Consider the following 13,747-nt stretch of genomic DNA (forward strand, 5'->3'; position numbering starts at 1 on the left):
TCTTCCCGGATCTGACCTTTCTGCCTGTCCTGACCCTGAGCCTGCCTGCCGTTCTGCGCCTGTTTGACCTTGCCTTGAATTACGAACTGCCTGCCCTCGACCGGCCCTTTACCTGCCCCTTTGTACGATATGCAGAATATTTATTATACAATCTGCCTCCTGTCTGTGCAGCTGGGTCATATCCTGAGTTGTGGTAGCACGAACTGGCCATGACTGACCCAGCAGACACAGACCAGCTCTGCAACGCTGTTTTCTCCGAAGGAGCTACCATTGGAAGACATGAGGAGTTCCTTCATAGGCTTATGGAAAGACTCCAGACCATGGCAGAACACCATGACCATGCTTTCAATGCATTACTGGAGCTATTCCGCAGATTATCTACCAGGCAGCAAGCCACTACGGTAACCTCCCAGACTCTCTGTAACCCCGCTACCAGCGGCGTTTCTCCCTAGCCTATCCCGGCTTACCTCCTCCGAAGCGCTATGCTGGTGATCCCAGAAGCTGCCGGGTGTTTCTCTCCCAGCGCTCCCTCATTTTCAGGCTGCAGCCCTCTACATTTCTGTCTGACCATTCTAAGATAACATATCTTATAACGCTGATGTCCGGGAGGGCACTCGCCTGGGCTACGGCGGTGTTGGAGCAACAATCCACTGTTTGCCTTAGGCTGGAGGATTTAATGGCAGATGTAAGGAAGGTGTTCGACTCTCTGTTGTCTGAGAGAGAAGTGGCTCGTAAAGCTACTTCAACTGTGTCAAGACCCCTGTAGTGTGGCAGACTACGCAGTAGACTTTCGCACTTTAGCCACTGAGTGTGCCTGTACCCCAGAATCCCTGTTCGACATGTTCCTTCATGGATTATCAGTGTGAATTAAGGATGACCTCGTAGCCCGGGAGCTGCACTTGGACCTCGACTCTCTCATAGCCTTGACCATAAGGATCGTTGGGCGACTACTGGAACGCAGTAGAGAAAGGTCTGATCCCGGGCACACGCACCCGTCCACGATATTCCCCTCGCCTCCGAAGAACCCCGGAAATCCGTAATGCTTGCATTCCCAAGAGAATCCAATATCACCAAAGTTCCCTCAGAAATCATTGACATTCCTCGACTCGCCTCCTACGGCACCCATGCTAGATTGTTCCTTGAGGAATGTTTACACAGACTGAGCTCTAAAAGCTGTATGTATTGTGGAATTTCAGGACATTACATTACTGTCCAGTAAAAAGCCCAGGCTCATCAGTAGGTATGAATACGCTGGTGGGTCATACGGGGAGTTTTCCCAGCTCCCATTACTCATACTCCTCTCCATGCTATCCTGTTGTGGGGTGACCGGTTTAAATCTCTCCAGGTACTCGTGGACTCTGGGGCCGATGAGAGCTTTATAGACACTACCCTGGTGTCGGAGCTGGGTATCTCCACACAACTCCTCTCCGTTCCCATGGACGCCAGAGCGTTGGATGGACGCTCTATTGGCAGGGTTACCCACAGTACTATTCCTATTAACCTGCGAGTGTCAGGGAATCACAGTGAGTCCATGCGGTTCCTGCTCATTGAATGTCCTCGTGCAGCCGTGGTTTTGGGTTTTGTCGTGGCTCCAGAGGCACAACCCCCTGATCGACTGGGCAACGGGCTCTATCCTGGGTTGGAACCCGTTCTGCCATGCGCATTGCCTCAGGGCAGCTTAGCCCGCCTCTGGACATCCTCCTTCGGCTTGGGGAAAGCCTTGGATCTCTCCGCAGTTCCCGTGGAGTATCAGGACCTCTGGGAGGTTTTCAACAAGGCACGCGCCACATCTCTTCCCCCGTATCAACTGTTTGACTGCGCCATTGACCTCCTCCCTGGCACTACACCGCCTTGGGGTGGCTTTATTACCGGTCTTGCCCGTAGACCAGGACCATGGAAGGGTACATTGAGAACTCTCTGGGAGCAGGGTTCATTCATTCTTCTTCCTCCCCTGCAGGCGCAGGGTTCTTCTTTGTGGAGAAGGACAAAACCCTGCGCCCGTGTGTCGACTACTGGGGCCTTAACCTTTTTGGGATAGGGGGAAGCATTTTCACTTTTGGATGAATAGCGTGCCCAGAGTGAACTGCCTCCTACTCTGTCCCAGATGCTAATATATGCATATTATTATTAGTATGTTTGAATGATGTCTGTGAGTATAACATAACTCATATGGCAGGTGAAAACCTGAGAAAAATCCAACCAGGAAGTGGGAAATCTGAGGTTTGTAATTTTTCAAAGCTTGGCCTACCAAATACAGTGTCTATGGGGTCAAGTTGCACTTCCAAAGGCTTCCACTAGATGTCAACCGTCTTTAGAAACTTGTTTCAGGCTTCTGCTATAAAGGAGGGGGGGATGGGAGCTGAATGAGTCATGGGTCTGGCAGTGTCTCGGGCTCGTGATGTGCGTTCCCGACAGAGTTAGCTCTCGTTCCAGTGCTTTTCTACAGACAATGGAATTCTCCGGTTGGAACCTTATTGCTGATTTATGTTAAACATCCTAAAGATTGATTCCATACATTGTTTGACTTGTTTCTATGACCTGTAACATAACTTTTAAAGTTTTTGTCTGGACGTGGTGCTCACGCCTCATGAAGATGGATTACTGGACTGAACACGCTAACAACAAGTGGCTATTTGGACATAAATTATGGACTTTATGGAACAAATCAGTCATTTATTGTCAAACTGGGATTCCTGGGAATATTTATAATGTTATTTCTAACTTCTGTTGACTCCAACATGGCAGATATTTCTTTGGCTGGATTGGGCTCTGAGCGCCGTACTCAGATTATGCTTTTTCCGTAAAGTTTTTTTAAAATCTGACACAGCGGTTGCATTAAGGAGAAGTCTATCTTTAATTATGTGAATAACACTTGTATCTTTTATCAATATTTATGATGAGTATTTCTGCTAAATCACCTGATGTTTTGGAATCAAAACATTACTGCACGTAACGCGCCAATGTAAACTGAGATTTTTGGATATAAATATGCACATTATCGAATTGTATTGTGTAACATGATGTCCTATGAGTGTCATCTGATGAAGATCATCAAAGGTTATAATCTCCACTCGGCACAGCCAGAAGAGGACTGGCCACCCCACTTAGCCTGGTTCCTCTCTAGGTTTCTTCCTAGGTTTTGGCCTTTCTAGGGAGTTTTTCCTAGCCACCGTGCTTCTACACCTGCATTGCTTGCTGTTTGGGGTTTTAGGCTGGGTTTCTGTACAGCACTTTGAGATCAGCTGATGTACGAAGGGCTATATAAATACATTTTTTTATTTGATTTTGATTATAAAGGTTAGTGATTAATTTTATCTTTGGCTGGAAAAATGGCTGTTTTTTTGACTTGGCTATGACCTAATCATATGTTGTGCTTTCGCTGTAAAGCCTTTTTGAAATCGGACACGATGGTTAGATTAACGAAAAGTATATCTTTCATTTGCTGTATTGGACTTGTTAATGTGTGAAAGTTAAATATTTTAGAATTTTGCGCGCTGCCTTTTCAGTGGAATGTTGTCGAGGGGTTCCGCTAGCGGATCACCTGCCCTAGTTAATGATATCTCGGTAAAGAACCGTTACCTGCTACCACTCCTCGGCTTTCGAGCATCTCCAGGGGGAGACCGTATTCTCGAAGTTGGACCTTCGGAACGTCTACCATCTGGTTCGGATACGGGAAGGAGATGAATAGAAGACAGACTTTAACACAGCTAATGGGCACTATGAGTGCCTGGTTGTGCCATTCGGACTGACCAACACTTCCACAGTGTTCCAGGCTCTGGTCAATGATGTGCTCTGTGACATGTTGAACTGGTTCGTGTTTGTCTACCTTGACAAAATCGCTGTCTATTCCCATTCGGTTCAGGAGTGTGTTCTCCACATCCGACAAGTCCTCCAGCACCTCCTGAAGAACTAGAAGTGTGAATTTCATCGCTCCACCATCTCCTTTATTGGGATATGTCATCGCTGCCGGGAACATTTAGATTGATCCGGACAAGGTGAGAGCGGTGGTGGAGTGGCCCCACATCCAGAGTGAAGCTGCAGCTTCTTAATCCATCCGGACCCGTCCTGTCAGTTCGTAGTGGAGGTTGACACCTCGGACGTTGGACCCGTCCTGTCCCAGCGTTCTTCTCAGATCGTAGTCTCGGATCGTGGTCTTCAGTTCTCGTCACGATTCTGGAAGGCTTTCTGCAACCTCATTGGGTCGTCAGCCAGCCAGTCCTCCTGGTTTCATCCTCAATCTAGCGGCCAGTCGAAGCTTGCCAATCAGGACCTGGTGACGACTCTTCGGTGCATCATCTCAGCCATCCCCACCCACCTGGAGCCAATAACTCGTGTGGGTGGAATACGCTCAGAACATCCTTCCCTGCTCGACAATTGGTCTCTCGCCCTCCGAGTGCTCCGTGGGTTATCAGCCCACGGAGCCCAGCCCTTTTCCTCTGAGCAAGAGGAAGAGGTCAACACCCTCGGCTCCAGATGTTTATCCACCGCTGTCGGCATACCTGGATGAGGTATAGCTGGTAGCCGGGACCCGGTGGCGGTCCGCTATCGTCTCGGGCAGAGGGTATGGCTCTGCACTCCGGGTGAGCCCTTTCCCCATCTCTAAAGTCCTTAGCCCCATCGCTGTTCGTCTTCTGTTGCCCCGCACCCTCTGTATACATCCCACTTTCCATGTGTCTAGGATTAAACCTCTGTCTCACTGCCCTGTGTCTCCTGTTCCCGTTTCTCTTGCTCTCAAGTTTTGTTTTCCCAGATCTGACCTTTCTGCCTGTCCTGACCCTGAGCCTGGCTGCCATTCTGTCCCTGTTTGACCCGGCCTTGAATTACGAACCACTGCCTGCCCTCGACCTGCCCTTTGCTTGCCCCTTTGTATAATAAATATTCTGAGTATCGAACTATTCACCTCCTGTGTCTGCATCTGGGTCATATGATGTTGATACTTTAAGTACCCTAAGTATATCTGTATATGCTTTTATCTGTTCCTTTCTTGCTCTTTATCCTCTTTCATCCCTCTCTTTCTCTCTCTGCAGGCCCGTTTGGAGATAGATTCTCTGAGAGATGCTGTAGCCTCCTACCTGTCATCTGAGAGCCAGTAAGGCCCATAGAACCCCCACTGACACTGTACACCACTACACACCTGTTTACCACACATACACATACACTACACTTCCATACACTGTGCATACTATACAAATGTACATGAATTACAGAGATTATACATTACTCTCACTTTCATTCCTGTAAATCACATTCATCTTCCCCACACCTCTAGTCGTCATCACCTGGTGGTATATGGAAAAGGAAGCGAAAGCAGAACTTTACCAGCAATCCAACTGGTTTAATCAGGTTCTGTGACTTAAGCAGAACTTTACCAGCAATCCAACTAGTTTAATCAGGTTCTGTGACTTAATATAAGTCTGTCTTTGTGTTATGGTATGTCTCTCTCTCCTTCTGTGTGTAGTATAATTTGTTGGTATGTGTGGTGTTGTGTTAACTGTGTATATCTTGTTTAAGCGCCAGCTTCAAGCAGGCTCTGGAGGTCCTTCCCCAGCTACACAACGGAGCAGACAAAAAGTAAGTAATTCGTCAAGGTCATATTTGGAGCAGACAAAAAGTAAGTAATTCAGGTTCAAGCTGCCACTAGAACAAGATTCATGATGAAAAATGCCAACCTGCACAGTACAGTGGGGATGATTCTACCTCTTATTTTCCCTCTGTCTCTTGTCTTCTCTCTCCCTCCCTCTCTCTCTCTTTCTAGGTTACTGGAGGAGCTGCTGAATAAGTTTAAGAGCAGTATGCAGCTCCAGCTCACCTGTTTCCAGCCCTCTAATGTCCAGCCTGTCAAGAGATGAGTCTGTACAATGTCTCTTCAACATTAATATAATGGCACTATAGTATCTCTATCAAATATGTGCAATGCCTATTTACTTGCACCGATAAACTCTCGTAGCTTTTTGTTAAATTGTTATAAGATCTAGAATGGAAATTAGCACACTAGTCTTTTTCACGCTAATCTATTTTTTAATCTTAGATATGTACATTCTTTTTCTGAGTTAATCTCATAGTTAATCTGGGCAGCCCCTCTACTGTGGAAACATGCTAATTATGCTATTGTTAGATGGCCACTCATCCCAGTCCCTTGTAGGCAAGCTAGGTCATGCTAGCCTGGTGTTTGAGACAAGACTGTCTCTCTTCTACTGAGAAACCAGTCAACATATGTGGTCCCTGATTTCTGTATGTTCATAAAGAAACTGCACATTATGCTCTGTCCTCTTATTACTGTCTCCATTGCCAAATAAAGACACATTTATATTATTTATGTTCTTGTAACCAGCCACATTTGTGACAGTGAAAGAGAGAGCATATAGTCATCTCTGTCCCGTAGAAGGTAAGGCCTCAGCCGTGCAACAGTACGTTAATAGCCAAAACAGTCACCTCTGGCGGTTGTTGTACTGACAGCTCACGCAATGTCTGGCACAATAGAGTCTGGGGTAGGGCCGGTTAGGGTATTGGTAGGGCGGGGTGGGGAGTGGTCTATGTTAACTCCTTAGTTACTGGCTATAAACCAAAATGTTGCACAGAGATTCGGTTGTAGGTGTGAGGAGTTAGCAATTACTGAACTGGGATGGATGGTTGCGGTTTTGAAGTGTGTGTGTGGTCGTATGTCAGATGTAGTAGTAGTAGTAGACGAAGGCTGCCACACCCATGAGTCGTGGGATTATCAAAGGGCGTGTCCCTAGAACCGGCACTGTGGGATTTTATCACAAAATATTGTAACATTTTACACACGTACATGACTGATTATGAAAACATCACTCATTACGAGACAACTCAACACAAAACATGATGGGGACTTGAATAACCTACCAGAAATCAACTAGCTCTAACCAAAAAATTCTAATAAAAGATCATGAGATTGAAATGTCTAACAACAATATGTAAGTTTTAGTTTTTTATTATTATTAGACAATTTGCCATATTAGTCTTGTTACTGTATATTGTTTTTTTTGGGGGGGGGTGGTCGGTTTTGGGGACATTTGAAAAAGAGATTTCGTCCTGCTTAAAATGTTGAATAAGAAAATGTTCTTATCGACGAAACAAACCCAAAAACGTGCCAATGTTCTTATTGCCACTATCGACTGTTTCAGACAAGTCAAACCTCAAATTTCTTAATGTAGGCTACATTATCAGCAGCAGCAGCCCATTTTTTTCTAAGGCCAGGCAGGGGGAAAAGTCATTTAGACAGGGTGTTTTGATTGTCTGTTCTAAACTTAGCTCTGTCTCTGTCCACCCACGGATTCATTCACAACAGCAGTAGGTTCAAAGCCCTCAGGTCTCATCCTTCTTCCACCGGTAGACTGTTTACAGCAATAGAGAGGTGAGGAGGGGAGTTTTACACCACACTTCTGTTCCATCCGGGACGCCGCAGGTCGAGAGGACCAGGCCTATCAATCAAAACATGTTTACATTGATCTCATTCTCTGAAATAGGTGATATTGACACTGGCAGTAGGTAGAGGGATTTTTGTATGTAGATGGTGGAGTGGAAAGTGTCAGGCAAACCAGTTGGTTATCTGTGTTGATTATGATCAAAAATCTGTTATTTTGCCATTGTATGTTTTCTCATTTATTTAAGTTGGCTGCATGTGTGCACATTTTTCTGTGTGATTACATTGACAGCCATTTCTCCTCCATAAGGTATTACAATGTGGTATCAAGTGGCGTCATCAGCCTTGTTTACCTTATCAGACCGTGGAGAAGTAACCACACAGATGTGTCACCCATTCTGGGGTTTTCACTATTCTTCCATGGAAGTTAAAATGTTGTTTGGCATGTCAAAGGCACCCCAGGAAACAGTTCTAAACCCTCTTCAGTTCTAATGCCTCTCTGGGGCGGAAAGAGTGGCCGACCTCTTCCTCCTCCCCTGGTGATGTCATCACCCATTGTTTATGACCGCGTTCTCCTGCGAGTGTGTTTGATTAACCAGCATCATCCTGCATCTGAACCAGGCTTCCTGTACACACACAAAGGATGTCACTTCTCACAAATCCCTTATCTAACACGAGCCCTCTTTCTATTCATTTGATGTGTGTCTCAAAACATGCAAAGTTTTTTTGCTTAAAACACTTTAATTATTCCATTACAAAACATTCCCCAGTGTATGACACAGTGAGCCAATCCAAAGGTTCGGCATGCTAGTACGTGTTTCAGTGTGATCGAATCTCAGTGGTAGTCTTTGGTCATCTCTGAACTGCAGTATTTATGATTGAGGAAATGTGATGCTATACACTAGAAGTAACAGGGCAAATGTATTTACAGAAGAAAGCATGTCAACATCAGCATGGCCATACTACACACGATCATACAATAAAATGCAGATACAAAAACACACACACAAACGACTCTAGAGCATGTCGATACAATCACTACAGCTGTCAGTTCTGTTGTCACAAAGTGGACCTTGCAAAACGGCGGTCAAGTTTGAGTCTTTAAGGCCAAAGGATGGCTCCCTGAGAGTAGGTGAAATACAGTTTGATCCATAAGAATTTGGGGTGTTGACTCCCTTACAACACACATCTACAGCATACAACTATCTGTTAGTCTCTTCAGTGGTCCCAGTGTACGTTCCCCCATGGCCTGGTTAAGTTCAGTTTGGCTTGGATGGGCATAGTTCTTCTGCTTCAGCTTTGATGGAAATGTGTGATCCAGAGTACAGTGTGACAACTCTTTCCTCGGCTCCCCAGGCTCTCCCTCTCTTCTCCTCTCCCCATGTCCTGCACCGCAGTCTGACTGATCAGAGATGGTCAGATTAGTCAGTCCTGCAGGGTGTTGCTATGGTGATGTGTGATGACCCTCTGGTAGTCCTCGGTTATGGAAGGGGTCATGCTGTGTTCCGTGACCCCAGGGAGAGGGAGGTCGTAGCTGCGGTAGTAGTGTCCGCTGGACTGCTGATGCTGGGTGTAGTACAGCAGCTGCCTGGCAAACATGGGTTCCACCTGCAGGAGTGGATGGGAACAGCAGGGATTACTACTGGTGTCACAGAGGTGGTGGTGGTAAGCGGGTTAGGTGGTGAGATAGAAGGGGGACTGTACTGTAAGTGCTATGTATGAGTGTGGGTGTTACAAGGAATCAAACTGATATTTTGTGAGAGACAGATGGAGGTTACGGGGTATATAGAGGGTCAGGATTAGTTGATGGGGTGTGAGTAAAGTAGAGAGGGGCATTGAAGACCGGTAGAGGTCATGTTGATGTTAGGGGATGGTTCTATACCTGTACAGTGAGGGTCCTCTGTCTCTGGGGATCCAGACACTCGTCTCCGAAGCTCAGCAGCACCTGGAGACGTGGAGGGGGCCGACAGTGGAGGGCATAGCCCTGCAACTCTGGTAGACAGAGAAATAAAGGTTAATAGGGTCTAGATGGTCAGGTTAGGTACAGAGGAGTGGCATGGAGAGGGGCGACTGGAGGGAATAACCCTGCAGGTCTGAGATAGCGGAGGGGGGGAGGAGAGAGAGAGGGGTGGTAGAGAATTTATTAATTTTGACCAATGTGAATTCCTATGAACTGGTGTGGTGGTTACTTTAGAGGTCATGTGACTGGGTGGAAAGTCCTGTGTCTATATGCAAATTAACCCAATCAGGCTGAACACATCTGTGGTAGGGCAAGGTGGGCGGGGATGAGGTCACATGACTGTATAATGTCCTATTCTTAAAAGTGTGTGGTGGGGAGTATGGAGGCAAGCTCAACATAATATTTACAGGAAAGGAGGACGTGTCTGCTTCCTGTCCACGACAAGGAAACGGCATGACAACTGCGGTTTAGTTTGCCAGTGAATGAGATGTGTGTGCGTGTGCGACTGCCTGCAGTTTACGTTAACTTACCTGTGAGGTAGTCCTGTGTGTGCAGTAGTTTACAGGTGTGTTCTCTCTCCAGCTTGTTGGGTTTGTCTACATAGGATGATAACCCTCCCTCCCAGAACACTCTCTCCTGGCACAGCCGCCGGGCGTAGAGGCCATCTGGGGCCATCCACAGTAGCACGCCCCTCTCCAGGGGACAACTAGGGGGGCTAGGAGGACACTCCTCCCCCCTCCCCAGGGCTGGGAGGCTGTCCAGGGGTAGGGGCACCAGGTCTGGACCCACAGTGGGGGAATAAAGCTTTTCGTCTGGGGAGCAGGGAGCGATGCGACAGCCCTCTGGACTGGAGGTGGTCACCTCCCTCCACAGAGAGTCCCGGTAAAACACTGACACATGTAACCGCATATCTGGGGTGGAGGAAGGAGTACAGGTAAGAGAAACAGCATAAAAATCAGAGTATTTAGCTAACTCTTGGAATACAGTATAAATTTGCCTTAAGTATAATGCGCAATTACGTGGACTAAAATCTAAATTATAATTTGTAAGTCAACATTGAAGTAAATAAGCGTGTGTGTGTGTGTGTGTGTGTGTACCTGAGAGTGCCTCTGCTGATCTCATGCTGGTGTCCAGTGTGAAGGGGGAGGGCTGGGCGTCAGTAGCGCTGTAGGTGTAGAAGGACCCTGTGATCTGGTACCCTGCAAACACAGAGAGACAGGACCTGAATAAAGGCACGTATTCCAACACACCAGAAAAGCATACACGCAAACATCATGAGCCTGAATTGACGATCAAACATTGAGGTCAATGGAAGACTTACGCAAAAAAAGTGAGTTATTTGAGCAGATGTCAAGTTAGGGTTTAGGCCCATGAGAGCCCTTTGCATAACTACAGATACATAACAGCTGCATAGCCTACATTAGATTCTATCACACAAGTAAAAATATATATGCTGTGGTATTAGGCCTACCGTTGTCCATGCTGGGCCCCTGGGCCCAGGATAGGCTGCGTGAGGGGTAGGGGCACTGGGCATAGGGCAGCTCAGGAAGAGAGGCCTGCTCTGGAAGATAGTCCTTCATCCAACCTCTCTCTGTACTGGGCATGTACCCAGGCATCTATAGAGAAAGAGATACCTGTCAGTCAAACAATCACCTCTACACACGGGACCAACTATGATTCAGAATATGAATGGAAGAGGAAGTATCACTAAGACTGGGCTCATGTGATATTGTGCGCTAATCACTCAATGTGCGTACTAGTGTGTCTGTGTGAGTTCATGCCTGAAAGGGTGGGTTCTGAGTCCCTCGTCATGTGATGTTGATGACACACTCGCCAATCCATGCAGCTGTTCCCTTCACTCTCTCACTCACTAACACACATACAGACACACACGTAAACACACGCCACAAACAAAACCTCTAAGAGGTGAGAGTTTACAGACTACCATAATTACCTGTGTCTGCAGGGCGGGGTAGGAGGGTAGCATGGGGTAACTCAGAGGACTCAGGGGGCTGCCACCATCCTCCTGTTTGGATCCTGATAGCAAGAAATCTGTTACATAGGAGTAATAATTTAAACACACGCCACATGAGTAATCACACAGACATTCAACGGCACTCTTAAATTATGAGAGGGTAGATAGTAGTTTGTAATTACACATGAATAATCAAGACTTTATCATAAAAGTTCATAATGAATATGAAATATCAGAGAAAGCAAATGGATGCCAAAGTCAGGCTGCCAAAGTCTTGCGGTTTGGCGGCCTGATTTTCCAGTATACTGAAATGTTTCTATTGTTTCTATTATTTGCACATAAGTCACTGGCCCCTATCAAAACCTGCTGGGGCATTCAGTGCATGGGTGCCATCTGTGTTTCCTTCTGATAGTAGTGCATATAATAAAAACATACATATATGGAAGCTGATTCAATAACTTTTTCTATAGGTTTTTCCACAAATTTCATCATTTGAATTCATTATAAACTGCAACGTAAAATTGCAGCATGAATCCTAGGCCACTATATTTAAAGTAAATGCAAAAAATATTAAACTGACGCTTCTTGGCGCACTCCGGGATGATCCGGTAGACTTTGTATGGGTCTGAGATGTCCAGCTGACTTCGCTGCACGAGCTCCTCGAAGTCGTTACTTTTGTTGAGCGCGCACCGCAGGCGAGTCTTCCACGTTGGCGGGTCCAGTTTGTCGATGCCCTCCCGAAACTTGCCTTTAAACAGCGCCCAAGCCTGCAGAAAAGTCGCATAAAACGGAGTCGTCAGACACGGGTAATGAATCACCGGTGCAGTTGTGCATAAATTGGTAAATCCTATGCGTAATGGATTTGGCACCTCAACCTAACCAAAGCTTAGTTGAAGTTAGTAGTTGTAGCAGTAGCTTTTATTAGTGGAAGGCCTAGTAGTTGTAAAACAATTTTTTATGGTGTTAATTAAAGTTTTGTATTATTATTATTATTTCATTGTTATTATTACAAGACAGTAGTTGCTATATTATTCTTGTTACTAAGTATTTAAAATATATATTTATATTTGGACACTTGAAAACGAGATGCTACCGCAACAGCTAAGTCTGTTATCTAACCTAGTCACTTTACCCCTACCCTTTGTACATCGCTACCTCAATTACCCCGTACCTCTGCACATCGCCTCGGTACTGGTACTTCCTGTATATAGGCATGTTATTTTTACTCGTTATTGTTATTCACTGTGCATTTTTTCCTCGTGTCACTATTTCATTTTTTTTATTTTTGTTATCTTTATTTTTAACTCTTGTGTTGTTGGGAAATCACCCATAAGTAAGCATTTCACTGTTCATCTACACCTGTTGTTTACGAAGCATGTTACAAATAACATTTGATTTGATTCAAGTTATTTTATCCTGCACAAATTTCAAATAAATAAAAAGCACCTACTTAACTCATCACTAGTCTAATTGTACTGTGTGTAGCTCCTTGTGTGGCTCAAATGTATGAACTCAGTACTGTAAGTAGCTCTGAAGAAGAGTGTCTGCTAAAATATTAAAATGTAATAGCCTACACATCTCTCGCACATGCAGTGCTTAAATGCAGAATGTTGGAGACATTCATTTGAGGCCCCGTACCATACAGTAGCCTACCTTGAAGAGAGCGGCATCCTCGTCCCGGTTGTAGTCCTGCTTGCCCGCGTGCTTCCATGGTATCCTGAAGATGCTCTTTTCTTCGTTCTCCCAGACCAGGCCCTGGTACTTCCCGGTATCCACCTGCTCGATTAGCCACGAGCGGAGCTTTCCGTTCCCACAGCTCACCGTAGACATCCCGTAGTCCGACTCAGGGTTCATCTCTAGCCAAGAGACAGGTGAATGGTCAGGACAGTATAGGCAATATTGGTAAATATTATAGGGACTAAGATATTTAGACTACAAATTATCCATAACACATGAATTTGCCTAAAAATATCTGCGAAAATGTTATTGCTGGAGTTTTTTTGTGACAAATTGCTTGCGTATACTAAAACTGCATACCAATTATGTAAATTGTATTCAAATAATTTAAGAATAGGCTACATTCACTTTTGAACACTTACTTGCATGTAAACGTATTTTTTTTGCTGCAGGTAGCCTATAGATTTGAGCGGGAGCAGAGCAAATGTCCTTGACTTACCGCTGAAACTCGAAACCCCTTTGAGTTTTGAAATCAATCAGTCTTGAAAGATCATAATGCAGCGTGACAACTCAACTTAAATCAGTTGTAGATGGGGGCGGGGCGAAATGAAGTCGAGCGTGGATGCTGGGCTTTTCGTGTCTGTGAACCTTCATGCTGCGCATGCCTCCCGTAAACGGCAGGGGAAACCCTCGCGAACGTCAGTCGCAGAAAAAGACACCCGCAGCGCTGGAAAGTGGAGCAATCTGTTCA

At 45.7% G+C, this 13,747-nt stretch overlaps 2 protein-coding genes across 12 annotated transcripts in view; one reads left to right on the forward strand and one right to left on the reverse strand.

Moving 5' to 3' along the window:
- LOC110521760 (exocyst complex component 2) overlaps positions 1-6,316 on the forward strand; it is an 86,576-nt gene extending 80,260 nt beyond the window's left edge. For 7 of the 8 annotated variants that reach the window (XR_016495241.1, XM_036969307.2, XM_090231932.1 and 4 more), the window contains 3 exons: positions 5,028-5,089; positions 5,512-5,571; positions 5,756-6,316. Coding sequence is in view for 6 of the 8 variants with exons in the window: in XM_036969307.2 (XP_036825202.2) it covers positions 5,028-5,089; positions 5,512-5,571; positions 5,756-5,849 (216 nt within the window). In the remaining 2 variants the exon portion in view is untranslated. Of the gene's footprint in view, positions 1-5,027; positions 5,090-5,511; positions 5,572-5,755 lie in introns of those variants that run through there. The other variant, XR_016495240.1, reaches the window with a different exon arrangement.
- Positions 6,317-8,105: 1,789 nt separating this feature from the next.
- On the reverse strand, positions 8,106-13,740 carry irf4l (interferon regulatory factor 4 like). Of its 4 annotated transcripts, none has more exons than XM_021599599.3 (9): positions 13,496-13,740; positions 12,973-13,175; positions 11,900-12,086; positions 11,299-11,396; positions 10,816-10,960; positions 10,442-10,543; positions 9,875-10,255; positions 9,267-9,376; positions 8,106-8,992 (listed from the first exon to the last, which is right to left on the reverse strand). In XM_021599599.3, exons 2-9 carry the CDS (start codon positions 13,171-13,173, stop codon positions 8,810-8,812), a joined length of 1,407 nt encoding a protein of 468 aa, XP_021455274.1. In that variant the 5' UTR covers positions 13,174-13,175; positions 13,496-13,740; the 3' UTR covers positions 8,106-8,809. The 4 variants fall into 4 exon arrangements, with proteins under 4 accessions (XP_021455274.1, XP_021455277.1, XP_021455276.1 ...); XM_021599602.3 differs by having other exon boundaries at positions 11,299-11,381; positions 13,496-13,584; XM_021599601.3 differs by having other exon boundaries at positions 13,419-13,555.
- Positions 13,741-13,747: the final 7 nt, after the last annotated feature.

The sequence above is a fragment of the Oncorhynchus mykiss genome, chromosome 4 (genome assembly GCF_057628025.1).
Source record: "Oncorhynchus mykiss isolate SJ-2025 chromosome 4, ASM5762802v1, whole genome shotgun sequence".
NCBI lineage: Eukaryota > Metazoa > Chordata > Actinopteri > Salmoniformes > Salmonidae > Oncorhynchus > Oncorhynchus mykiss.

Excerpts from the sequence above, each read along its gene's own strand:
- irf4l (XM_021599599.3), bottom strand. The coding sequence starts at position 13,173 with ATGAACCCTGAGTCGGACTACGGGATGTCTACGGTGAGCTGTGGGAAC. Across the intron at positions 10,544-10,815 it reads GGGGCCCAGCATGGACAACG|GGTACCAGATCACAGGGTCC; the intron begins GTAGGCCTAATA and ends CTGTGTTTGCAG. Across the intron at positions 8,993-9,266 it reads AGAGGACCCTCACTGTACAG|GTGGAACCCATGTTTGCCAG; the intron begins GTATAGAACCAT and ends CCACTCCTGCAG.